General features: G+C 32.5%; 3 protein-coding genes across 4 annotated transcripts; 2 read left to right on the forward strand and 1 right to left on the reverse strand.

Moving 5' to 3' along the window:
• LOC109358444 (polycomb group protein FERTILIZATION-INDEPENDENT ENDOSPERM-like) lies at positions 4682-9662 on the forward strand. Of its 2 annotated transcripts, XM_019602662.1 has the most exons (14): positions 4682-4857; positions 5573-5829; positions 5935-6000; positions 6079-6201; positions 6702-6782; positions 6862-6954; positions 7072-7147; positions 7466-7545; positions 7608-7679; positions 8539-8598; positions 8701-8797; positions 9004-9067; positions 9152-9211; positions 9293-9662. In XM_019602662.1, the coding sequence occupies exons 2-14, from the start codon at positions 5650-5652 to the stop codon at positions 9369-9371; spliced, it is 1131 nt and encodes a 376-aa protein (XP_019458207.1). In that variant the 5' UTR covers positions 4682-4857; positions 5573-5649; the 3' UTR covers positions 9372-9662. The 2 variants fall into 2 exon arrangements, with proteins under 2 accessions (XP_019458207.1, XP_019458208.1); XM_019602663.1 differs by lacking the exon at positions 4682-4857 and having other exon boundaries at positions 5570-5829.
• Positions 10621-11514, forward strand: LOC109358446. Its single transcript, XM_019602664.1, has 2 exons — positions 10621-11290; positions 11326-11514. Coding segments are annotated over exons 1-2 (627 nt in total). The 5' UTR covers positions 10621-10664; the 3' UTR covers positions 11327-11514.
• On the reverse strand, positions 11799-23349 carry LOC109358443 (pentatricopeptide repeat-containing protein At4g04790, mitochondrial-like). Its single transcript, XM_019602661.1, has 16 exons — positions 23075-23349; positions 22869-22916; positions 21393-22019; positions 20799-20978; positions 20386-20450; positions 17424-17531; positions 16585-16698; positions 15571-15666; positions 15324-15422; positions 14892-15011; positions 14508-14612; positions 13234-13398; positions 13028-13155; positions 12855-12933; positions 12428-12661; positions 11799-12012 (listed from the first exon to the last, which is right to left on the reverse strand). Exons 1-15 carry the CDS (start codon positions 23259-23261, stop codon positions 12497-12499), a joined length of 2286 nt encoding a protein of 761 aa, XP_019458206.1. The 5' UTR covers positions 23262-23349; the 3' UTR covers positions 11799-12012; positions 12428-12496.

The following is a 27272-nucleotide window of genomic DNA, read 5'->3' on the forward strand; positions in this document are numbered from 1 at the left end:
AATTCTCGAAATTCCTACAATATGACTATTGTGCCAATTCTTTTCCCATGAAAATAAAGGGGGAGAAGTTTATTCGACATGCGTCAGCGGAAAATATGAGAGAGAAAGAAAAATTGAATGAAAGTGCATTCAACTTGGGTCAAGAAAATATAAAGGGAGGAGACTTCTATTTATAACATGAGATTTTTTTCCATGTTCTTCATCTCTCCTATGTGAGACTTGAGAGTTATTTTTTTTCAAAACTCCTATGTGGGACTTGGAAGTTTTTTAGATTTCACACCCAAAAGTTCTCACTAATGGCTTCCAACAAACCAAGTTCCAACAATCCCCCACTTTAAATTAAAAAAAGTTTTCCTATGATCTCAATAAGATTGCGCATAAACAAATGTGTCATGCGACTTAAACCTTTGCATAGTGAGTAAGATCCAAATTTTACTAGAGTGACTCGTAGTCTTGAATTCTATCTCTGACTCAAACCACAAACAACATTTTCAAATGTGTATTTTGTAAAGCTCGTGCGTTAAAGGTCATGCACATCTATCCAATATAGTCAATGCTGTAGAAATTTATGTCCCTAAATTTCATAGGAAGCGGCCTCACTTCTACATTCACATATGGGAGTCTATCAAGAGAACTCATGTAGCCCAGGTACTCCACTCCAATTGGAGTATAGATCTCATAAGAGTTTAACTCATCCTTACATATACTGTAGGAATCATGCTTCTCATAATTTTATAGCATGTTCATTCTCATATCACTTCAAAACTAGTTATTACACATTGGACCTATTTCTTGAGATCTCCAGTTAGTTAGGTCGGGTTATGATCATGAGTGATCATCATTTTAAGGGCAATAGTCCCATACTCTTATAAGTATTATGGACTTTCTCTCTAGTTACATTTCGTCAAATGATATGTGAAGTTATTTTTAGTGTGTAAATGATCCACTCTAACATCTCTTGTAGAGAGTAACTCAATATTGGTATTATACTTATGATGTATTTGTCATTTCTTGTCATTATAAAAGCGGTTCTCAATTTTTGCAATAGTCGCAATACTATCATAATGAATCAACAAATCTGATATCATTTTTTCTCATAGGGAAATCTCTACAAGCAAGCTTCTCAACCAACTTACTTATTGACTAGCTGTTGCTAGTGCTATCATCTCAACTTTCATAGTCGATTGAGCCAAAATAGTTTGTTTCTTTGAATTGCAAGAAACATCCCCACCAATTATGCTAAATATATAACCACTAGTTGCTTTAGAATCAACTAAAAGAGTGTTCCAATCGACATTGATGAAGCCTTCTAGGACAGCTCGAAACCTTCGATAATGTAATCCAAAGTTTATTGTTTTCTTAAGGTATCTCATTATCCTTTCTATAGCATGTCAATACTCTATAAAAGGTCTCAATAGACTCTATATAGTTCATCTCATCATTTATGACATCTTGCCACAAATCAGTATCTAATGAAGTCAAAGCTTCTTGGAGAGTTGATGGACCATCCTCCAATATATAGAACATATAATCAGATCTATACACTCTAATAGTTTTTGCTTTCTTCTTTTAGGTTCTATTTCAAATCTTTCATTTTCTATCATTATCTCTAATTACAAATATATGACTAGTTGATGTACCACATTCCTCAATTTAATAAGGAATTTCTTTTCATTGAAGTCAACATCGTTAGACTCAATGATTATTTTTGCAATAAGGCCATAAAACATGTACGCATTGTTATTTACGACATACCTAATGAATACACATTCATAGGCTCTACTTGCAAGTTTAATTCTCTATGGGCATATATTCATAAATGATTTCATGAGCAATTCTCTATATTTCATTGGACTAAGACTCTAATTATTTATCATCAGTCATCTGATACTTGAAATAGCGGCTAACAACATACTTTTTAGTCTCAACTTCCTCAATATCATATTTCTTTTCAAGTGCACACCAAATTAATTTGAAAGACTTGTATGGGCTATAATAATCATAGAGATCATCTGACAACTCATTCAGAATGAAATTCTTACAAATGTAATCTTTTTCATTCCAGAGAACTATATCAGTAGTTAGTTTATCTTTTTCCTCTTTTTCAGCTTTTTCCGGCAACACTAGGATATCGGTGTTCAGAAAGTGGGCAACTTTTCTCATAGTAAGAAAAAAATTCATCTTATTTTGCCACCGTTTGAAATTTGTCTCATCAAACCAAAATGGTTTGTTCAGGTCAAATTTGTTCGGTCCAATAATATTATCTACGGATGTCATTACAGTCGAAATATCTTAAAATTGTTATTATCGTAGCTTTCAAAAATTCTAAATAGCACGAAATAATACTTACTGGCTGAGTCATGATCATGTCGATCTCTTTAAGACTGTTCGTGTCACTGCCCAAAATGTGCAAGGAGACTATCAACCACGCCGTCTCCAGGATAAAACAACTCAGATCTCTGTTATCAAATTCTTACTGCACTGTAAGAACCAATCTCGAATACACCCACCACAATATGACTATCGATGTCAATTCTCGAAATTCCCACAATATGACTATTAATGTCAATTCTCGAAATTTCCACAATATGACTACCCATGTCAATTTTTCCCACAATATTGACTATCATAGTTAATTCTTGAATTTTCCACAATTTGGTTGTTTGTTCCAATTCTTAGTGCCACAGAAAGAAAGTGGGAGAAGTTTTCCGGAAATGCGTTGGCGAAAAATATGAGGGAGAAAGAAAAAGTTGAATGAAAGCACACTCAACTTAGGGCAAGAAAATGTGAAATGAGAAGACTTATATTTATAACATGTGATTTTTTCAAGTTCCTTATCTCTCCTATGTGGGACTTGTTTTTCAAAACTCTTTTATGTAGGACTGAGTTTTTTAGATTTCACACCCAAAAGCTCACATTAGTGGCTTCTAACAAATCAAGTTCCAACATATGAAAATGAAACTTATTTCTTATTATGTCCCTCCATATAAAGAAGCATCAAGAAAGTAAAGGGTTACATCTTACCACTAAGGGCATATTTTAGTTTATGACAATCCGAAAAAACTTGAGTTGTGGCTAGACTTACTCTTCAACATGATATCTTTTATTTAATTATTTAAATCATTCCCGAGATAATACGGTAAGTGATATAAGACTTATTTCACAACATGATGATATCTTTTATAATCATATTTGGGCCGGGCTCATTCTATTCGCTTATGGTGAATTTGAGTTGTAGCTTAGTATGGATAAATTATAAGTGTGGTGAGCCCTATACCAAATTGCAGAATGATACTTTTTATGGGTCACGAACATATTTGTTATACCAAAGTGTGTCATAAGTTGTGATTGCTCAAAAAAGTACTTAATAATTAAACTTCTAATTTAGATACATTTTTTTCAATCAATCACAATTAATGGTACATGGAATGACATTTTATGAGATAACCGATGTATTCCTCTAAATACCACACCCATCCTCAAAGGATGAGATATAATGAGGTAGAGTCTAGGTAGATTGGTGAGGATATCCCAAATTTGAGCTTTAAGTTGCCAAATTTAACAGCTAAGAGGTCTTGGACTTGAAGAACAATCGACTCAATCAATGAAGATGCAAACATTCTCTCAATGACAATGTCCCTTCACGAGTGGATTTAGAAAATTGATTGGAACCTCATAGATAACTTGTCATTAATTAAAAATGTTGGAAAAATAAGGAAATAAAAACTCATAAGATATAGAAGTACTTGATCTGAAATTTTAACCATCATGGCACTCATAGAAGTTGACAATCCTCACAACTTATTTAAAGCAATATAATGAAAGCACAAAGGCTTGAAAAAACTTAATATATAAATTGTGAAGCAATGATGCCAAACCATTTTTCAACCATATAAATCCACACATAAAAGCTATGAAGCACCATAACTTTAAAATAGTTCCCCACATGAGCATTTGGTAGAACATTTAAATTTAGAGTACAATCTTTTAAGAAATAATTAACTATTATTGGGATTATACAAAAAGATGTTGTTGAACATTTATATCATACAGGTATGGTAAATTTTTAGGTTTTTTGTCATGTGAGAAAAATAATAGAAAATAAAAGGATAAAAAAGTTAATATAGGGCCCACACAAAGTTCTCTATCTAGATGAGGAGAAAATCTATAGAAAAGTTTGATAAAAGTAATTTAATAAATTTATTAATACCTTTTCATCCATTATTTTTTGATATATTTTTCCTAAATAATACAAATAAAAATACTGTCTTGTATTTTTCTTTGTACACTTCTTCTTTCTTACCATTTTCTCTCCCCCTTTCTCTCATTATTAGGTTTTTTCACAAAATAATCACTTTCAAAATGTTCTTGATACTAGGTTAATTTTTGATATCGGATCACATGACACAATTCTACTCGAACCAAATAAGATAATTATGAGAGACAATAAATTTCCTTCAAAAAAGAAAAAAATTAAAACAAAAAATAATTTGAGGATAAAATAAAATATATAACTTTGAACAAAAACAAATTTAGCAGGATAAAAAATAACATTATACAATTTTATTATTTAAAAAGTACAAACATCCCTTTAATTTTACAAATGACCACGACTATATATACTTCTTCTTTTAGGTTTTATTTTCTGTTCTTTGATGTTGCGCCCACCGCTCCATAAATTTCGATCTTCTTCCACAACTGAGTTTCTTTTCTTTGCTAACCTCGATTCAATCCCAATATCTCGATTTAACAATTTCATCTCTCCCACCAACATCTTAATTCTTTCTCGAATCAAAAACTTCTTGAATCAACTCACATCCTTTTACGCAACAATGACTTTCGAGTCTTCCAAATAAGGTATTTCAATCTAACCAATTTCATTTTCTTGATTGGTAAAATATTTCTCTTGTTCAAAATAGTGGTTATTTTTAATTTTTTTTATACTACTATGTTTATTTGTATAAATTTTTTTGATTTGATATATGCTTGAGATATCTTCTTCTATAGCTTTGTTTCAAAAAAAATTCCATTCAAACCTTCACTCATTCATATGCTTTTTATATCCTTTCCATATGGGTAAAACCTTTTCGGATATATGATTGTCTTCCCAACAAATGTTGTTATGAAAAATCAAATATTAGTATAATATTTGTAGATCCAACATGTAGTTGGTCCTTTCTTTTTCTTTTGGTTGTATTCAAACAACTTAAGTTAACTTTTTAAATCAAAATGCTTTACAGACACATAATCAAAGACAAAATAAGATTAAATATGTATATATCGATAATGGAAGTGTTTTCTACACTATTAGTAAATCATCAAAAGTAATCCAAATCTGGATAATACATACTAATAGTGTAATTTTTTATTTTACATTAACAATACATGGATTTTAAAGTTGGCAAGGGATACCTTAATAGTAAAAAAAAAATTCAATTTATTAGTGTTTTGTATTCAAATTTAAACAAGCATGTTTAAATAATAAGAAGGAATAGAAATAGAAATAGCTCACTCATGTTGAAACTAGAAACACCAAAATGTAAAGACAACATTATTTTTGTTGTTGTTGTAGTTGTTGTTGTATAACCCTGAAACAGAGATAGAAACACACACAAAGAGAGAAAGAGCATAGAAGAAAAGTGAAGTGAAATGGCAAAGGTATATGGATTAGGGAATGAACCAGTTGTGGGTTCTTTAACTTCTTCAAAGAAGAAAGATTATCGAATCACTAATCGTCTTCAAGAAGGAAAACGACCTTTATACGCCATCGTTTTCAACTTCCTCGATTCTCGTTATTTCAATGTTTTTGCCACTGTTGGTTTAAACAGGGTATGTTACTAACTCTTCTTCTTTTCTTCTTCATCTTCAATACCCATTACTAAAGTTTCAATCTTTGATAACTTACTATAATGGGTTATCTTATTCATTGTTCAGGTTACTGTTTATCAATGCCTTGAAGGAGGAGTTATTGCTGTTTTGCAATCTTATGTTGATGATGATGTAAGTCATAGCTTTTAGGTTTATCATTATTACTGTTATTAGAAAAGTGCTTCATTTTTTATCTGTTTTGTAGATCAGAAGGATGAATCTTTTTACACTGTGAGTTGGGCATGCAGTGTTGATGGAACCCCATTTGTAGTGGCAGGTGGACTCACTGGCGTAATTCGAGTCATCGATGCCGGCAATGAGAAGATACACAAGGTAGTTAACAGTTTATAATTGGAACACTTTGGTATTATTAGCTTATAAGCTAATTGATAGGTGTAATATGAAATAAGCACTTGCTTTATAAGCTCATAAGCTATTTCAAATAACTTATCAGATTATGTTGTGTTATATTGAAATAAGCCATTTTTGGTCAGACACCGATTTGCTGCTTATTTTTGGTCAAATAAACCAGTTGACTACCTTATAAGCTCCTAGGTGGTGTTACATACACTATATGGATTATGTTGTGTGTTTGTGGTATATAAACAAAAGTAGAGTAGGATTTCACTTAAAGTGAACAGAACATGCTGTATTTTTGTTCCATCCTGTTCTGTCCATGCACAAGTTGCAATTTCGATGTCGGGTGTTAGTTTGTAGTTTTGTGTGAACTATTGTCTTAAGTTTTTATTATTATTATTATTTCTATTCGATAATGTTGAAAATTGTGAACTATATTTCTAGATTTTTGTTACATCATGCCATTCTTGCTGCAGACTTTTGTTGGTCATGGGGACTCCATAAATGAAATCAGGACTCAACAATTAAAGCCATCACTTATAGTGTCTGCAAGCAAAGTAAATTGTGTTTCTCTTTGTAATTTTGCTAAATAAACCATCACTTGTTTTTCATTCATTGACATCTAATGTTGACCAGGATGAATCTGTCCGAATATGGAATGTTCATACTGGAGTATGCATTTTGATATTAGCTGGAGCTGGAGGACATCGTAATGAAGTCTTAAGTGTCGTAAGTGTATTCTGCATCCAATGTGTCCCCTTACTTTCTATCTTACCTACCATATCTTAGTGATAATAGAAGCTTTATCGGAGATTAGCCTGACTGACTTTTTGTTGCTTATTTTAGGATTTTCATCCGTCGGATGTATATCGACTCGCTAGTTGTGGCATGGATAGTACCGTAAAGATATGGTCTATGAAGGGTAGGGCATATAATTTAAATCCTCTGCCTGCTGTTTTTTCATTGGTTGCTTTTGTTTATTGTCATGCCATTTGCTACTTTTAGAGTGACTGTTAAATGATGTTACAATTTCTTGATGCTTGTTCAAGATGCAATTTTGTAATGTGCTGTGATTATTAGGATTTATTTACTCATTACTTATTTTTTGTATACAATTAGGATTACTCCCCTTCCCAAACTAAAAAAAACACCCAACTATACACGTTAGTTTTTTTTCCATGTACCAATTGTATTTTTGTCTTTTTAATTTTAATCTGTTGTGTCCTTTATGTTGCTGCAGAGTTCTGGCCCTATGTTGAGAAATCGTTCACATGGACTGATCTTCCTTCTAAGTTTCCTACAAAATATGTGCAGTTTCCAGTAAGTAAAAAGATTATTTTCGGTATATTGTATGAAGGATATTTTCTAATACGTGATTTCAGATATTCAATGTTACGGTTCATACAAATTACGTCGACTGTACTAGGTGGCTGGGTGATTTTATCCTTTCAAAGGTTAGCAATTTCTCTCTCCCGTGTCAGTCAATTTCCTGGTACAAATTCAATGTTAAGTTTGCTGTGGGTGAAAAACTGAAATTGATGCAATTTACACTACTACTGTTATAAAATAATCTTCATGAGTCCGAATACAAACAGTGAAAGGAAAGAAGAAGAAGAAGAGGTCCTCTCCTTCGAGGAAAACTAGGTTTTCAATTGGAACCACACTGGTTAAGAGTTTCTAAGTGGTCTGCCTCATGGATCTATTGTAAAACCACCACCTTCTAATGCTACTATTGAAACAAAATATTTAATTATAAAAATATTATGGTATCACTTTGGTGCATGATTATTTAAGGTGCTTCTTTGGTAAACATGTAGAGGTAGCTTTTTTAATGATTGATGTATTTGTATATTTTTCCTTTCGGAGGGATCCACTTGCTTCAGAAGTAACTTAAAAAAACCTACTCCATATCTTAGTCATCCATTCTATTAAAATCTAATAGTTCAGATCTACTAACTAATTTAAATCACGTGAACCATTAGATTTTCATAGAATGGATGATTAAGATGTTGAACAGGTTTTTTTAACTTACTCCTAGAGTAAGTGAATCCCCTATTTTTCCTTTTTACCCGGCTTAAGGAAGTTATCATATCTTCCGATTCTGTGTAATCCTTCTTTCTTTACAAGAAAATTTATTCTTTTAAACTAAGAAAAGGGTTTAATAATTGGAGATAAAAGTTTCTTAAAGGGTTTTCGGCTAGTCCTCCATTCAAGAACTTGTCCACGAATCACAAGTTTAGCATTTTGTGTTTTCTCATATTTCATAATTTTGTTTAGCAATTCTCATAGCAATTCATTATGTCTCATTTCCAGAGTGTTGACAACGAAATTGTATTGTGGGAACCAAAACTGAAGGAACAAGGTCCTGGGGAGGTTAGTTAGAATTCTTACTTGATGCATTTTTTAATTCAACTATGAAGCGTAAGTTTATATCAGAATTCCGAAAGTGATAGATTTTATTTTCTTTTTGTTTAGGGTGCAGTTGACATCCTTCAGAAATACCCTTGTCCTGAGTGTGATATCTGGTTCATGAAGTTTTCTTGTGATTTTCATTACAATTCAGCTGCAATAGGTAAAAATAACTAATTGCAATTTCTTTTGCATGTACTATTATTTTTACTAGTTTGCACCTTCAGTCGTAAGTGACAAGAACTATTTATTGAACATTTTATTCAGATTGCTAATAAAATTTTAACCCGCTTTCCTTTTGGTTGCAAGTTTGTAAATTCAAGTTTTTTGGTATCATTCTAACGTTTGTGTTTCTCGGGGGTCTGCCAGGAAACCGGGAAGGCAAGATTTTTGTCTGGGAATTGCAGTCAAGTCCACCTGTTCTTATTGCAAAGTGTGTTGTTTATCAAGTCTCATTTAATGAATGAATTTGATCTATTTTATCGAATTTTTATGCTCAGTCCGTCACCTTGTTCAGGTTGTCGCATCCTCAATCAAAATCTGCAATCAGGCAGACTGCTACGTCCTTTGATGGAAGGTAATTTCTTCACATTTTTATTTTGCTGCTCATAAATTTGTTGTTTTTTTGACTTTACTCCTTTCTTCTGCCATGTTGTAGCACTATTTTGAGTTGCTGTGAGGATGGGACAATATGGCGCTGGGACGATGTTACTGCAATCGCAAGCTCCTCGGGCTAATGTCTCTTCGCGCAATGCATATCTAATGTGCAAAATTTGCAGTTCTTATTTGATGGATCAACTAATCATGAACATGAGGAACCTGGTTTATTGCCTTAGCCAAGTATATTGTTTATATACCTATTAGTTTATTTTGTATTCGGAGTTTATGATTTAAGTGTTTAAGTAAAACTTTTGGTGGAGGCATGTTGAAAGAAGTTTATAATGAAAATGTTTAAGTTATAGCAAGATCTACCCTTTGGTAAATAAACTGCCAAAAATTATGAGAACTAATATTAAACTCTTTGTTAATGGTTGATAGAATGTCTAATTTATTTATGACTCTCAATACAGTGTATAAGTTTTATATACTGTTATTGCATTATGTATTATTGATATTTAATAATCTGACTTTTTAGAAAAAGTAATTAAAATAAATGGTAAATGATATGATGTCTGTGTACAATTTTTCACACTGATATATAGAATAAATAGGAATTGAGAGTTGATCATTCTCTCAACTAATTATTTATGACATTTATCCTAGATGCCCATTATTTGAGTGTGCCTAATTTAAACCTTACTAAAATCATGTATTACCAATAAGAATTTGACACCAAATAACAAATAAAACCACACTGATGTCATTTCCTTCTCTTATTGGCTATCACTTTGGAGCAATATGATTGTTGTTTAATTATGATGAGATTACATTTTTAAATTCTAGATACAATCTTATTGTGTGTAGGATACTACTGTATATAGTCTTTACATCTTATAAATGTCCAATACAATGCTTGTAATTTATTAAATTCATATTGAGTAATTGAGATGTTTTTAAGATGTAAAAATTGATACACTACAAAAAAATTGAATTATTTGCGATTAGTTTTATAACTAAAAAGTAGATAATTGAGATGTAGTAATTCAAATAAAAATATCCTATTCGGAACCCAATTTGTAAGATCATTGCATATTATAGACTGACAAATGGTAATGAGTTTGATAGCTAAAAGTAGATAGTCATAATCATTATTTTTTATAGCTAAAAGTAATTAATTTTATAGCTAAAAGTAGATAATCGTAATCATTATTGAGTTTATAATTTTTACATATCTGACAAATGGTTTTTTTATTTACTACAATCATATTGAGAAAAAGAAGAAGATTATAAAAGATTACCATATTGAATTTTTCATCACTAGATATCTTGAGATACTACAGAATGCCTTTATATCATTGTGTACACACATATGCCAAACCACACATAAATGCCAAGAGCCTTATCTTTATTCACTGTGCTTCCAAACTAGCATGGCTTCTTCCACTCTTATCAAATTCCTCTCATATCCTTCTCATTACCAAACCCATAAGAGCATTTCATTCACAAACCATCACATCAAACACTTCTCCATTAGATGCACAGATTTAAACTCCACTCCTCAGCCTGATTCACCAATCCCAGATTCTACCACTAGTACAGTCAACAGTGCAGAAACATTTCCCATTGAGAAGAGAAGAAGATCAGAGATAATAAGAGAAAGAAGGCCTGGAACTGGACTTGTGAAACCAGAGCCACCAAACTTTGAGATTGGTTGGAAGAGGACTAAAGAGATTAATCTAGAGAAGCCAATTGGGTATGTGATAGCTGATTTTTTGGAGAAGCTGGAGAGTCTTATGGGAAGAGAATTTGGGTCCAAAGAACTGTTGGAAAAGGTTGGAGAAATTGTTGCAGAAAGGGCAAGAGAGGAGGCTGAGATTTTGAGAGATGAAGGGAAAGTGGAGGAGAGAATGGTGACAGAACTGTTTAGAGTGTTGAGGTTGTTGGAAATGGATTTGGCTATGGTTAAGGCTGCAGTGAAGGAAGAAACATTGAGTGAGAGGCTTGAACAGGCCAAAGCAAGGTGCAGGCAAGCTATACTTGTTGCTTATTCCTTTTGAATTCTTTCATAGAATAGAATGTAATGTTAATAACAATTTGAATAACTGGTAAATACTATGTTGAAGTGCTTGATTGACAATTTGACATATTAAAAGAGCTGTGTTACTTGCAATAAAACATTTGTTTTACTCTCTTCATTGGTTCAAGTGAAAAACATTAAAAAACAAAGTAATCTTGTGTCATTTCTATGTTAATGCAACTACTACTTGTCTTTTGGCTGAAGAATTTCATGCTAAGATCAGGAAAAATTATACTTCAAAAAAAAACATAACAATATAAGATAGTCAGGCAGGTGTTTAATTTGGTAAGCATAGCATTTTGAGAAGACTAAATTTATGAAAATCAACACTAAGTTTTTTTGGGTACTATCAAGAGTATCCCCTCACCCTTTTGGGTAAGGAACTAATCATTTTCGGGGTGTATGGCTACCCATCTCAACAAATGTTACTCTCAGGAATCGAACTCTTATCTTTTGGTCATATTGGAGATCTAACAGGGTCTTACACGAACTCATGCACAAGAGAGTAGGATTTCATACCTTCTTCACTCTAAGAAATAGTTTTCCTTATCTGATAGTATATTTACATATAAAAAAAAGGAACAAGTATATTAGACTCTTATGAGTGTAAATTGGATTAACTTTGTATCCAAATTCCGTTTGTTGTTTGAACGGCAATCCATTACTGGTTACAAGAGTATATCTGGAAAGTGAAGGAGGTATTCCTCTCTCTCTTTTTTGTTTCCTAATAATTGATTGATGATGTTGGCAGTGCCATCTCAAAACTGCAAATAAAGAGAGAAAGGCAACTTGTTTAGTATACATAATTGTAGCCGTAACACATGGCTTGTAATAAAACAGGTTGAATTGTGAAAAGGTAGCCTCATCAATTTGAAGTCTGAGCAGATTTTTAAAACACTACACAATAACACTATCATAAAATGATTAGCTGCTACATCATTAGAAGTGTTAGACAAATTTTAAAACATGACAGTTGCATTATTTTATTTTGGATTTATGCTGATATTATAATCATTGAAATAAGATATCCTAATGTCTTTTTTTCTTGTGAATGGTAATTGTGGGAGCAAGGTCAAAAACATCATGGGGGATAAAGGTTAGTGAGGTGAATTTGTAAGTACATAAGCTCCTATTAGTAGCAAACTTGGTATAGAGCAACTCACATATCCCACTTGTTAAGAAGCCTCAATCAGCTTTATGTAAATCAGTGGTGTTAGCACGAGCACTTAGCAGATCAAAACATTCCTGTGTCAACAAAAGGCCATGCTTATCCTTCATTTCTGAAAGGAACTCGAGGCTAGTGTGCAAATGTCTGGACTCTGACTCAACGAGCTCAATTGGTGAAAATACCTATACACATACAGAAGGAAATATTGTCAGTTCAACATGTAAGCTAATGGAATAAATATCATAATCCATACAACATAGCAGTTTGAAAGAGTTTGAGTTTTTGCACAAACTACAATAACACTACATAGCCGTGCTTCTGACAACTAGAATTGCAAGTTTGCAAAAATTAAGGGAAAAGGAAACCAGAGCGGACCTTATCAAAGAGAACATCCATAACTAGTTCATCATTTTGGAACTTATCCTTGAGGAGCTTGCACAAGTCGACAGCAGAACTGACTCGATACAATGAACATGAGTAAATTGCAAAAAAAAAGAATATTTTGTTGCAAAGAAATTCAATAAAGTAGGGGGATGGGGTAATCAAACCTTAAATGGTTGTTCAGAATACAATACAAGATGATTCTGCCGCAAGCACCATTCCAATAGTCTGTATCGTTCAATTCCTCAAGTAGCAAAAGCAACCTATCCAGCTCTCCATCAGAATGAGTGCGCTCCTATGAATGCCCATTGGATTGATTATGCATGTTTGCAAGTTAAAAATTAAAAAATTACTAATATATTTAAAATCTCACAATGATATTCATAATATCTTTTGGCTCCAGAGTGAATCCAGCTTCCTTGATTTCCTCGTAAATAAGGAGAGCCTCAGGCAATTGCCCATGCGATGCAAGAACTGAGACAAGAACACTCTTGATTTGGTTCAAGCTCTTCACTGGTATCAATGGATCTAAGACTACCTGAAACACGAAGGATTTAATGACATCACCATAAAGGTTAGTTGCGCTTTAAATCAAATAATGAATGGCTCTAGACTAAGTATTGATGGTTCGAAGAATTTGGTATAAGAAAACTATCAGTTATATAGTCCAAAAAGTCACTGAAATTAAAGTACAAAGGAGATCAACAAAAAAAGGATATCATAATAATGCATTCACAAATTCAAGAACGAAGTCAAGGACTCAAGACATTTAGGTTGAAAGTATATTTAGCAAAAATTAGATTGTCAAAGTATATAACCCATAATGCTCATGTTCGCAATACATATTTCAAAAGCTAATTCAGGTCCAGAACAGGATATTATAATGACACAAGAATTAAGTCTAGGTCTGGATCAGTCACATTGAATAGAGAAAGACACGGAACTTAGATTAAGAAAGTAAAAATTTCTCATTTCATGAAAGAAGGCTGGCTATTTAACAATAATAAGCATGAAGTATGACTGTTCATTCAAAATAAGGGGATAGAAATCCCACAAAAACAATAATATCTAGAGGAGAAGGAGAAAAAACCTTCACTGTAACTGCATTTGGCACATTAAATTTTGCATCTAGAAAATTTAAAACAAAGTAGATAGTGTTGGCTAAATCAGCAGAGCCAAAAAAACCTAACAATGATCTTCAATTCCATAAAACTTCCAAACCTTCAAATTAAATTTTTTATAGATAAATATAGTTTGCATCTAGAAAATTTAAAACAAAATAGATAGTGTTGGCTAAATCAGCAGAGCCAAAAAAAACCTAACAGTGATCTTCAATTCCATAAAACTTCCAACCCTTCAAAGATTTTTTAAAGCCAACTGCTAATAGCTCTTTAAGTGAATATGATCCTAGATGTGTAATATCACTTTGATTAGTAATTAGTAAAAACTTTACAGCGAAGCAACTGCAGAAACATGAAATAAATCAATATGCAATTTTTTTCCATTTTTTATGGAACAGATGTCCATGCAATTGTTCATCAATATATCAACCAGCCAGATATTATGGTTTGCAAAATTCACCTATACCCCTTTTTCAGACTCATAGAATCTAGTTCAAGGAAGTAGCATTTGATGCTTGCACCCTACCTGTTTAGCTTTCTCCAACTGTCCACAAGCAGCATAAGCATTTATAAGGGCAATGAAAATTTGCTTTGTAGCTTTAACTCCGGATTGTTTCAGTTCTTCATAATACTGCAAGAATAATGTTGAAACATAAAATCTTAAGCTTACCTACATCCATTGACAACAAATTATACTTCATTGTATCAGAACTATATTTATGTAGCAACTAGCCTAATATAATGTGGGCACTAATATTTTTTCAGGAACCAATGCTTGAATAAAGAAATAAAATTGAACCCCTGCGATAGAATCAATTAATAAAAATACTGAAGTACTTCTTACAGAAATTGGAAAAGAAAAACAAATATATCTTCTTCAGTTTCAGTGTTGCTATCGATGTCAACTTACCTTTACTATATCCTCTTCAGTTTCAGAGTTGCTAATCAAGTAGCTGAAAGTTTGTGAATCGGCTTTTACATCGGCATTTTGCATGTGCTCAAGGACCCTCACCCCGTCGCGTATGTTTTTCTGCAAACTTTCAGCGAAAGGGTGAGAAAAGAATTCAGTGTTCGAAGTAAAAGACATGTTGATTGAATTACATTGTAAAAGGTCTTTTCGTCATGTTTGAGACTTGTTATATAACCATCATAACAATCAAAACTATCTCCATCATCATGAGAAACCATTACATTTTTTTGGCTTTGCAAAATTATATTGAAAAACCTGTGGATTGTACTTTTTGAACCATCTAGAGACAAGCACGTCAGGAGTACATTGGACAAATAGTAAAAAGTATAACAGAGCAAAAACAGAGGCATCCCTAGTAGCAAGTAATATCACCTCACGGAAACACTCTGCCATGATGACATTGTACATGCTCGCTGTTGGCTTCAAATTTATTTCCTCTAAATAATCAAGCATCTTATATGCACCTTGATGCTGCATTATGCAACAAAATAAAAAATAATTTGATGAAGGGTTAACTTTTTGAACAAAATTACATCCACAATAGATATTTAGCAAAAGCTGTTAAAATTGGTGGAAGACAGATGAACAAAAGCATGTAAATGAAATTGGTAGAACTTACGTCTTTCATTTTCAAGAACAAGTCTATCATGCATCTGAGTATTTCATCATTTGTCTCCAATTTGAAGCGACATATAGTAGACAAGACCCGATGGACCTTTATTAAGAAAATGCCCATGAACAAAACGAACACTACATGTCAGAATAGTAAATTATGCTGGGCGGTATACAGAAGCCTTGAAAAATTGGGCAGATAACTAATTTTAGCATAAACTATCATGACATGTTTAGGTTAAGTTATGCCTGTAATACTTTTGTTTGCAATGTCATGAAATACTGGAAACATACAAATGGAAAAGGGAAATATAAATCTCATTATGTAATCTTTATGGAAAAGGCCAGTGTATAAGTAGTGAGGCTTGCATCTCAGACAGGAATCATAAGAGATGAGTTGGTCAAGCTAGGCCTAGCTCAACCCCAAAAGCTAGCTCGCAGGGTGAGGGATGCCTAAGCCATATAAGCACCAATTCAGCCATAATTTCATATATGTGAGACTTATCTTAACACACATTCTCACGCCCAGGACTGGACATCTGGAGCATGAAGTTTGCAGAACTGGACATCTGTCGGTAGCCCATTAGGGGGCTCAGACTCTGATACTATATAAGAATTTATATGGCCAAACCTAACTCAACCTCAAAAGCTAGCTCTTAGGGTGAGGAATGCCTAAGCCTTGTACATACTTGCTCGACCATATCTTCATCCGATGTGTGACTTATCTTAATACTTCATCTTTCCTTAAAATCTTTAGGGCTTTCATTTTAGGGTGTGTAAAAGATAAAATAATTCTTATAGATAAAAGAACATTCTTGGATCTTCAACGAAGAGTGACACCATAAGCTTTTAAGTCAAGCAATTCATTGACAATTAGTCATAACACAAACACTATTACTTCAAGATCATCAACTTAAAGGCAAAAAGTTTAAGATATATGCAGTCACACATAATATACAAGTTATGAGCCAATGGAGAAAGAAGGGAATAATTGTATGGAAGATTGTTCAATGTTCATTACCAAATCATATTGACATGTTTCCTCACAAGTTTGTAATATGGAGTGTAACACCTCAGTTGATAAAATCAAGCTCGCTTCACACATTTCATCGACAATATCAAGAGCTGTGGGCACCTGTATTACAAACAAAAAGGAATTCATCTTACAAGAAATCTCCAAGCTTTTGAGACGTAAATATGCAAATGGTAACAGTTCACTTCATGGAGTTGTTGGCATATTTTAAAAAAATGTGATTTCTGAAAAATAAAAAATATCTTAACATTGAAGAATGAAATTAGAACATGTGTATTTATTATTGAAGCCCATTGCTAACCCTTGACAACATATGTTCTCTCTGCTCCTGTCATCTACCCACTTAAGCTATCCGCTTTTCTAAGTTTTACTGACTTCCCAGTACTGCACATGAAAGATTAGTAAATGATCACTTCAGGAAGAATTATTATTTTAAGCTGAGCGTCTCTGAATGCAGGCAACATTTGGGAGGATGGCATGGATTGGCAAGGGCGACAAATACTTTGTAGTTGCCAAAAGAAGACAGTGAAAAATTCAAGGCAACCCAATAAGTAATTTATCTAATGCTCTAAGCAGAGAGTAGAATGGTTTCAGACTTTCAGTTTGTTAATATAGCTAGTGGGCTATGCATTATTATAAAGATAAATTCAAATGCCTGTTCAGCTGACAAGAAAGCAAAGGCCTATTGGTATTTAGTATGCTAGCCTGCAAAAGGCTTTGGAAAAACAGAGCCTTTACTATTTCTCCCCTTCCTCTTTATTTTCCCCCTATTTCACAACTACCAAACAAAGCATTAATAATCATGAAAATGCAAAAAAAGGTTGTACCTTGAGTAAGGCACAGCTACGCAAAATGAGCTTCTCATATGATGATGAAGAAGGTGAGACATCCAGTCGTTGGTGCAAATCCTTAAATATTATGAAGAGATCCTCAACCTTCCAAAATAACAACACACATGAGGAAACACAAAAAAGTGGGACTTTTCCCATAACACAGTTACTATGCCAAATAACATGTATAAAAAATAACTGCAGGAATCGCTTGACTGCGGTAAGATGCTGATAGGGTGCGGGAGAGACCACCCATCACTAAGGTGTATCAGAGGAGGCCGCGTGGCAGCCACTAGTCCACGTGGCAGCGTGTGAATAAAGCTCTTAGGAGCAGTTTTTGTAACTGCCGTAGCAGTGAGGCAATGAAGGGGTACCGAAGTGTATAAATGGGAGTTAGGGGGGGTTATTGTAGGTAGTTTTGAAGTATTGTGTAGGAAGGGGAATTGATTCAGGGAATCAACCTTGTAATGTGTAATTCATTCAGGGAATCAATTAGGGTTCTACATTGTCTTCTTCTAATCTTGCAATCAATAAAGAGGTATTAGTATCCAAAATTCAATTGATTCCGGATCAATTTTGTTCGGATCTTCTTCTTCTTTTGTGCATTCTTTTACCGGTATTATCAGATGCTTACATGCAATTGTGCATTTTTTAACATTCGAGCCCAATGAAGAAAAAACTAAATGCATTTAAGAATTATCAAGTAGTTTTTGCTATTAAAAAAAACTAAATGGCAACAAAAAATATGCACCATTCAATGACTCAAACAGAAATATCCAGCACAAGCCACTGTTAAGAACCTAATGCTATTCACTAAATCTACACCAAGTTACTCAGAATGGAATGAAAAGATTAACATGAATGAAGAGGAAAATGATAAAGATAAAGAACAGTGTCTACCAAAGTTGACGATGAGCTACAATTACCTATTTATTATAATTATTGAATGGCTTCTAACCACAACTGTTCAAAGACACAAATCTGTATCTGAGAATTCACCTAAGGATACTGTAGACAATAACCTACAAATGCCTCTGTTCAGTTTCACTTTCATTGAGAACTCAAAGTTAATTATGAAGAAATTACCACTATAATACTAATAGAAACAAGCAGACTGGGTTTCATACAACATCCACCGTGACTGAAGTGTGAAATAACATACAAATGTAAAGTCGGTGACATGGTTTTAGGATGAAGTGAATTGCATAAAGTAGAAGTACATAATAGTATATGGCATTTAGGAAATTATGAGCACCATTCATGAGAAATTTCTTACCGATACATTTGGAATATTAATGGTATAACTAGCAATGAAGTTTGTAATATTATCTGCTTCATGATCTGCAATACGTAAGAAAATCTCAGTAAACTCTGCAAAGGGAAGAAATTTAAAGAGGAATGCAATGCCTAATCCTTCTGTAGAATCACAATATCACTTTAGATACACAGCATATAATGTTTGAAAAATGTTTAATTCAATAAATTTACAATAACAGCTCAAAAAAATTCCTCGCAATCCTAATTTATGTCAGATAATACATATAAGAAAATAAGAGTAACAGAATTTAAGCTATATAAAGGGCCATGCAGAAAATGCAAATTGTTTTTCTTTTTTTCCAAACAGACCTTAGTACTACATCTAACACCATCCACATAGATGATAAGAAGATAAAATTATCATAATTATACCACATGTTTTGAAGTCCAAAAGGAACTTCTCTGCAACAGGTTCCAACAGTAGCCTTCCTAATGCCTGAAATATCTGAGAAACAGATTCTGTTGATGAAAGCTTTTTTATGTCTATGATCTCCAACAGGTCCAAAATCTGCTTCTTCCGCTCACTCTCACAAAGAGCCAATAAATAACTTTCTGCAACATGAGTGAATGAACTCAATGAAGTGTCTAAAGTGCTACATGAAACCAAATCTTCTGTAATTACTAGCATATCACCCCTTGTGAAGCAGGGAGCATTAAAAATATAAGATAATATTATAGGGTCTATTATCCTTGAGAAGAGGAATTGCGCCATCCATGTCGGTCAGCATAGAATAGGAATAAAATTGAGGAAAAAAGTCTAGGTTTGAAGGAACAGGACATTAATGATTTCAATTTATGTCCTGATCATGTCACAGAGGACATCAATTATATCTTCATAATGCAAAAACACTAACGAACTTCCTAATATCTGTTAGAAGTTATTGGAGCTAGATGTTGGAACATAGCTCCAGTAAGACAAATTATGACAAATCATACATGTGGGGGGTGGGGGGATGATTCACCTACCTCGCAAATTAGAAGCGTATTATCAGATGCTTACATGCAATTGTGCATTTTTTAACATTCGAGCCCAATGAAGAAAAAACTAAATGCATTTAAGAATTATCAAGTAGTTTTTGCTATTAAAAAAAACTAAATGGCAACAAAAAATATGCACCATTCAATGACTCAAACAGAAATATCCAGCACAAGCCACTGTTAAGAACCTAATGCTATTCACTAAATCTACACCAAGTTACTCAGAATGGAATGAAAAGATTAACATGAATGAAGAGGAAAATGATAAAGATAAAGAACAGTGTCTACCAAAGTTGACGATGAGCTACAATTACCTATTTATTATAATTATTGAATGGCTTCTAACCACAACTGTTCAAAGACACAAATCTGTATCTGAGAATTCACCTAAGGATACTGTAGACAATAACCTACAAATGCCTCTGTTCAGTTTCACTTTCATTGAGAACTCAAAGTTAATTATGAAGAAATTACCACTATAATACTAATAGAAACAAGCAGACTGGGTTTCATACAACATCCACCGTGACTGAAGTGTGAAATAACATACAAATGTAAAGTCGGTGACATGGTTTTAGGATGAAGTGAATTGCATAAAGTAGAAGTACATAATAGTATATGGCATTTAGGAAATTATGAGCACCATTCATGAGAAATTTCTTACCGATACATTTGGAATATTAATGGTATAACTAGCAATGAAGTTTGTAATATTATCTGCTTCATGATCTGCAATACGTAAGAAAATCTCAGTAAACTCTGCAAAGGGAAGAAATTTAAAGAGGAATGCAATGCCTAATCCTTCTGTAGAATCACAATATCACTTTAGATACACAGCATATAATGTTTGAAAAATGTTTAATTCAATAAATTTACAATAACAGCTCAAAAAAATTCCTCGCAATCCTAATTTATGTCAGATAATACATATAAGAAAATAAGAGTAACAGAATTTAAGCTATATAAAGGGCCATGCAGAAAATGCAAATTGTTTTTCTTTTTTTCCAAACAGACCTTAGTACTACATCTAACACCATCCACATAGATGATAAGAAGATAAAATTATCATAATTATACCACATGTTTTGAAGTCCAAAAGGAACTTCTCTGCAACAGGTTCCAACAGTAGCCTTCCTAATGCCTGAAATATCTGAGAAACAGATTCTGTTGATGAAAGCTTTTTTATGTCTATGATCTCCAACAGGTCCAAAATCTGCTTCTTCCGCTCACTCTCACAAAGAGCCAATAAATAACTTTCTGCAACATGAGTGAATGAACTCAATGAAGTGTCTAAAGTGCTACATGAAACCAAATCTTCTGTAATTACTAGCATATCACCCCTTGTGAAGCAGGGAGCATTAAAAATATAAGATAATATTATAGGGTCTATTATCCTTGAGAAGAGGAATTGCGCCATCCATGTCGGTCAGCATAGAATAGGAATAAAATTGAGGAAAAAAGTCTAGGTTTGAAGGAACAGGACATTAATGATTTCAATTTATGTCCTGATCATGTCACAGAGGACATCAATTATATCTTCATAATGCAAAAACACTAACGAACTTCCTAATATCTGTTAGAAGTTATTGGAGCTAGATGTTGGAACATAGCTCCAGTAAGACAAATTATGACAAATCATACATGTGGGGGGTGGGGGGATGATTCACCTACCTCGCAAATTAGAAGCGTCCTCATCATCATTCTCTAAAATATAGTCACAAAGACCCTGTATCTTTTCTTCGTTGTTGACTCTTAACCACAACATCATTTCATAGTAACCCAGTCTAGCAAGTGAACTGGGATTCTCATCTTTGATAACATTACAGAAAAAGTGAAACTCTTCAACCAAACACGTGTCGATTATATACAAAAGAAGTGGCCGATATGCTTGCTCTGCTAGGTCTAAACCTTGTTCCCTCATTGACTTGAAAAGGTGAAAAACCTTCCCCATTTCTTCTGTTGCTATGTCGTCGTCGTCAGTTCCCCTAGCCCTGTCTATGCACATTTCTATAAGTGTGGTGTACCCTTTCAAGCCTGGTTCTCGTCCTACTTTACCAAACAACTCAATGGTAGCACCTGTTCCTAGTACCTTTGCACAAATTTCAATCAACCTGTCAAAACGGCTTCGTTGTGATAATTCAAACATGCATTTTTGTTTCTTTTCACGAGAAGGCTCCTTCCGTCGCAGATATGTATTGCTTTGAGATATGTTTGACAACCATGATATCTTTGGTGTTCTTTCAAACTCCTTTTCACCATCAATTTTTTCAGAACCAGGTCTCTTAACTAACTCACCACCTGCAGTCAGAAACAATACATCATATAATCAAGCTTTAAGACAGAGAAAACAAACTCGGATGTTCAGGCAGAGATGGATAAGATCTATAAGCCAATACACATCTTAGATGCACTATAACAAATAAATTTATTCACAGAGAACAAGCAATAGTTCACCCAAGAATGAAATAAAATGTGGTCGTACCTCCTAAGAAATTAAGAGGCTCAACATTTCCACCATTTCCTTCACACACAAAAGTTCAAAAGCAGAAGTGTTGACCAAGATTCGTCCTGCTAAGTAATATCCTATCATAAATCATGTCTACGAACAAACCATTTAAATCTAAATCATACTTAATGATCTTGCCTATAGTTTTTCTCGCTCACCCTCTACATCTAACTATTAGGTTACCCTCCATATGATCTACTCTCCTTAGTCCTTGCTGAGGCTTTTACAAGTCTTCTTCATACAAGCCCAAATCACATAAAGTGAGATTCTAGTGTCTTTTCTATAATAGGTGCTACCCAACTTTCTCTCTAACACATTAATTCAAAATCCTATTTTTAGTGTCTTCACTCGTCCAACGAAACGGTACCATCTCAGCCACATTGAGCTTATTCTTTTATAGGCTTTTTATCACCCAACAAAAGTATGGTCGCATTTATTAATAACAACATACCAAGTAGAAATAAAAAACAGAAAATTCAACTAAACTACTGTAGAATGACTTCATTACCAATTAAAAAAGAGTAATTTTTTTACTTATTTTAAATTTCAGTAGAAATTTGTCTTTTTGATTCCGGCAATGGTTAGCATTTGACAAATAGAAAACATAATGTATTCTCACAGGAATATTAACAAACACCTACCATAGAAAATAGAAGAAATCTGCTTAAACACCAAATTGGACGAATCATCTGCACAAAAACATTCAAAACAAAATAAGTAAACATGTGAGGCATATAAACACAAAGTTTAAAAAAAACAGCACCCTGAGCTATAATTTGCGATAACCATTTGAACCATTGTTGATACAGTCGCAGAAAAGGGATTAGGGCATGAAATGTTTCAGTACCTGAAAGAGAGGGTCGCTTAATTTTGAGGCTGGAGAGTGTAGAATCTGCATCGAATCCAGAAACGAGTGAAGAAGATTCAGAGTTGAAATTATTGTTGGGTGATGAAGATGAACGTGAACGAGTGCTTAGATTTCTTCTCCTAAGGAAGTAGGAGCAATAGGAGTAGCGCATTTGTGAAATTATCATGTGTTTCAAAAGTGTTCAAACTCAACTCAGTGTAAAACTAATGCTTCAAATGGATATCAAATTCTACTTTGGTGCATTTTCACTTCAAATTTATATTTGTTATTTATCATTCAATTTAATAATTATTTTTATTATTACATGTGGATAATAGCTATATCTTTTTTAGTGGAACAAATTTGTACTTAGTGAATGCACAAACATAAAAAAAAAAAGTCTTTTTCATTTGTTAATTTTTTCATAATGTAAAGGTAAGAAAAAATTAATGTATGTTTTCCTGTTATTTGTAATGTGTAGTCTATATACTATAAATATTATATATATATATATATATATTAAATTGTGTTAAATATTGTAATTGACAATTAAATAAATTTGATTGAGGTAATTGTTCAATCTTATATTTTAAAATTTGAACATTCAAATAATTGAATCATTCACAATTATCTGTACCGGTGAAGTGGGGGTATGAACTAATCAACCTCTTAAAATGTGTAATAAACTTGAACTGAATTACATAAAACGAATGAATTTGTGCATGAAAAAATTTTAAACTTAAAACATTTAACGACTATTTTCTTAGAATAGATACTTCCAATTAAGCATTCACTTTTAAAATTATGTCTAGCCTGTCCTGCTTAACATATTCTTTTATCAAAACTTTTGTTATTAACTCACTTTGACAAAAGAATATGATCCTCCAATGTTAATTTTTAATGTCATTATTTTCTACATCTTATTTAATGTCATATTTTTTTTCATAACATGATTTTTTCTTGATGACTCATATTTCAAATAAGTAATGTACCAACAAAAATATTCCAAACAAATTTAATTATTAATTATCTTTCAAAATCATATATATTAATTGGTTATCACATTGAGATATAATCATCTTTACTTTGTATAGAAGCATGTAAAGATAGATAGTAACATTTAAGATAGTCATGCAAAAAAAAAAAATTATAAAATTTATTAGGCTTGAATGTACATAAATTAATTAGCATCAAAGTGAATGTTCCAAAATTCTGATTAGCATCAACGTGGTTGGTGAAGATTTCATTAGAACATGTCAAAGAAAAAGTGGACCAACTCACCATGCTTGTAAGCTTTTCAAGTGTCTCATGTAGAACAATCAATTCAGCATTTCTTTTATTATACCACCATGTTATAACACCAAAGGAGAGTGACAATGCATCATCCATTTTGATTAGCTGCTTGGTTTTATTATGACTTGAAGCTTCCACACCCACCAAACATTGTTGCATGAATATTAAACATAACCTTTTTTTATGATACATTACTTTGTTATGTGTTTTATAACTACTGCCCTTGAATATTAAACATAACCTTTTTTTTTTGCTTAAAAACCTAGTAATATATCAATAAATATATGTGATGTTGGATATATTACTTCAAATTTCTTCAAATCATATATTTTTTGTCCTCAATCTAAAAACTGAACATTTAAGTTGTTTTTGAAGTAACAATCAATTCATGAAAAAATTATTTTCCAAATTTAATTATGTATCATCTTCAAATATTCAACTATCCTCAAATAACCATAAAATTTCATCGTGTAAATATTTTTTTAATATATTTAAACATTCAAATAACCTAAAAAAATTGTTCTAAATATATTCTCTTTTCAAATTTGAATATGTAACATCTTCAAATATCCAACTATCTTCAGATAACCACTAAAATTCTTTAGCAGATGAAACAAAACAAACAACATAAAATCAATAATTTTAACTAAGCAATCTCACAAACTACTTTTTATAATGTATGTAGTTGAAACAAAATGATGTTAAAAGTTAAAACCCAACATGTAAAAATGCGAAATATTTCACTTTCAATAACTTTTGTATAATTAATAATTTAACATGAAAATGTATGACTTACCATAATGATGAACTCAAGCAATTCATCACCACCATTGCTCAAAGAAAAAGAATCAATAAAAAACTCATTTGCTTCTAGCGGGTTGCACACATAATAATTGATATATTAGTCAAAGTGGGTTGATATATATATATTATAAACAATAGGTCATGGTTTTGATGTTCACATTGAAACAAATGGGGAAAGAGGTGAGATGATTAAAGGCATGATAGTAACGAAGAAAAATTGAATAAGGAAGAGTGAATGAGAGGAAAAGAGATAATAGAATATATAAGAGGCAGCTTCTATTCTTATTTGTATGTTGGAGAATATGTGTAAACTAAAACTACATCCACATTCAAAGGAAACATGACAGTTTCAAAAAACTGCAATTTAAAAAACTAAGTAAATCGAATGAAGGAAACATTTGTTATATGGTTTTTTTTTGCTTTGTTAACTACTATAAATTAAAGAAGATTATTATAGATAAGCTTTGTTGTACCAAGTAGTTAAAAAGTTAAATGGGAGGAGGGGTTAAAAAAACTGTTGTGCTAGTTAAAAAAAACCATAATATTATATTGCGAAATATAATTTATAGAAACATATAAAGTTAGAAATCATGAAGGGTAAAATAGGCATTAAAAATTACTCCAAGGTAGTTAATTTAAGTTTTTGCTTTATATATTAGTATAAATTAGTATAAATGTTTATCTTAAAAATTAAAATTTTATATCCGAATGTTTGGAGACAATAACCAAAGAGTTAAGATTCTCTAGTATTAGAGAAGAAAGTTCTATTTTTATTTATACTTTTAAGAGTAAAAGTATTATTTCACTATAAATAAAATGATATAAATATTATCTATTTTGTTTTTTATTTTTATTTTTTACAACAATTTCCTCTCTAATACTAAAGAAGATACTTACTAATATACAAGAGTCCCGCTAAAACATATAAAACCTTGTTGCAACTTGTAAGCACCATAAGTCGATAATATATGCAACTTGTCGGTCTACGGTCAACTATTCTGACCTAAAGCCACTAATCTTGGCCCAAACTAACTGGATTTAAGACATTGGTTTAGTGGTTTTATTATACAACTTTGTCATGATGTGCTAATAAAATAACTACTAAATGCTAATCTCATTGTCGTCCCATAAGAGGAAGTGACACGCCAACTCACTCAACCATTGATCCAAAAACTCATTTACAACCTCATGGGACCTTTACCGCTATGAGAGGCAACCTCGTTAGTATAAGTACCCCTAAGCTCTTATTAATTATTTACTCCTCCTCGTCTTAATACATTCTCACTTTCAATTCTAAGATGATCTCGATAACTTAAGTATTAGAGTTCATTTCAGGTTCACCCTTAAAATGATTGAAGGTTCGATGTTGCTCAATATACGAAGAACACTCACTAACTCACCCCAAAATAAAGTCAACTTCAAGTCAACTCTTATTTCACTAAAGAGAACAACCATTATTGAAGCTACCACACAAGGAGGAGGTCATCTTTACTCTTATAGTAAATATTTTTATTATGTGAGTAAAGCCCCACAAGTACATAACTTTTTCTTTATACTTCGAAAATGAGTATCATCTCAAACTTAAGTATTAAAGCATCTTTTACATGTCAATCTCTTTCTTCAAGATGAGAGCTGCCACACATGGAGTAAGTTGGGAAAATTTACACAAGTAGTGCACTTTGACTTTTTTATTACGTTTCTGGTGTAACTTTTTAAAATATTACTAGAGTAGTGTATTTTTTTACTGAATTTGTGCATAACATGCATGAGATATTCTCCCTCTCCCAAAATCGTGGGTAGGAGACACGATTTCACTTTTTCATTTGTGTGTTGTCGTGGATTTGATCCACGATTTTAATGTATCGTGGATATGATCCACGAGTACTATGTACCCATAATCCTATATATACCACTCCCCACCACTACTAACAAACACACTACAACATTCTCCCATACTTCATTATTTTTTCCTAATCTTTGTTGTTTCTTCTTAATTATTTGTTTGTCTTCCTTGCTTATCTTTAAGGTAACTATATTACCTCCATAATTACAAATATTATTATTATTATGAATACTATGATATTTATAATTTTTTTTCTTG

The sequence above is a fragment of the Lupinus angustifolius genome, chromosome LG10 (genome assembly GCF_001865875.1).
Source record: "Lupinus angustifolius cultivar Tanjil chromosome LG10, LupAngTanjil_v1.0, whole genome shotgun sequence".
Classification (NCBI taxonomy): Eukaryota; Viridiplantae; Streptophyta; class Magnoliopsida; order Fabales; family Fabaceae; genus Lupinus; species Lupinus angustifolius.

Bases quoted from the DNA above. Each gene is read 5' to 3' on its own strand.
- LOC109358444 (XM_019602662.1), top strand. From the start codon at position 5,650: ATGGCAAAGGTATATGGATTAGGGAATGAACCAGTTGTGGGTTCTTTA. The intron at 5,830-5,934 runs GTATGTTACTAA...TTCATTGTTCAG, and splicing joins CCACTGTTGGTTTAAACAGG to GTTACTGTTTATCAATGCCT. The intron at 8,798-9,003 runs GTAAAAATAACT...GGGGTCTGCCAG, and splicing joins TTACAATTCAGCTGCAATAG to GAAACCGGGAAGGCAAGATT.
- LOC109358446 (XM_019602664.1), top strand. From the start codon at position 10,665: ATGGCTTCTTCCACTCTTATCAAATTCCTCTCATATCCTTCTCATTAC.
- LOC109358443 (XM_019602661.1), bottom strand. From the start codon at position 23,261: ATGATAATTTCACAAATGCGCTACTCCTATTGCTCCTACTTCCTTAGG. The intron at 17,532-20,385 runs GTAAGAAATTTC...TTATTTTGGAAG, and splicing joins TTAATATTCCAAATGTATCG to GTTGAGGATCTCTTCATAAT. The intron at 12,662-12,854 runs GTCCGCTCTGGT...GTATGTGTATAG, and splicing joins TGGATGTTCTCTTTGATAAG to GTATTTTCACCAATTGAGCT.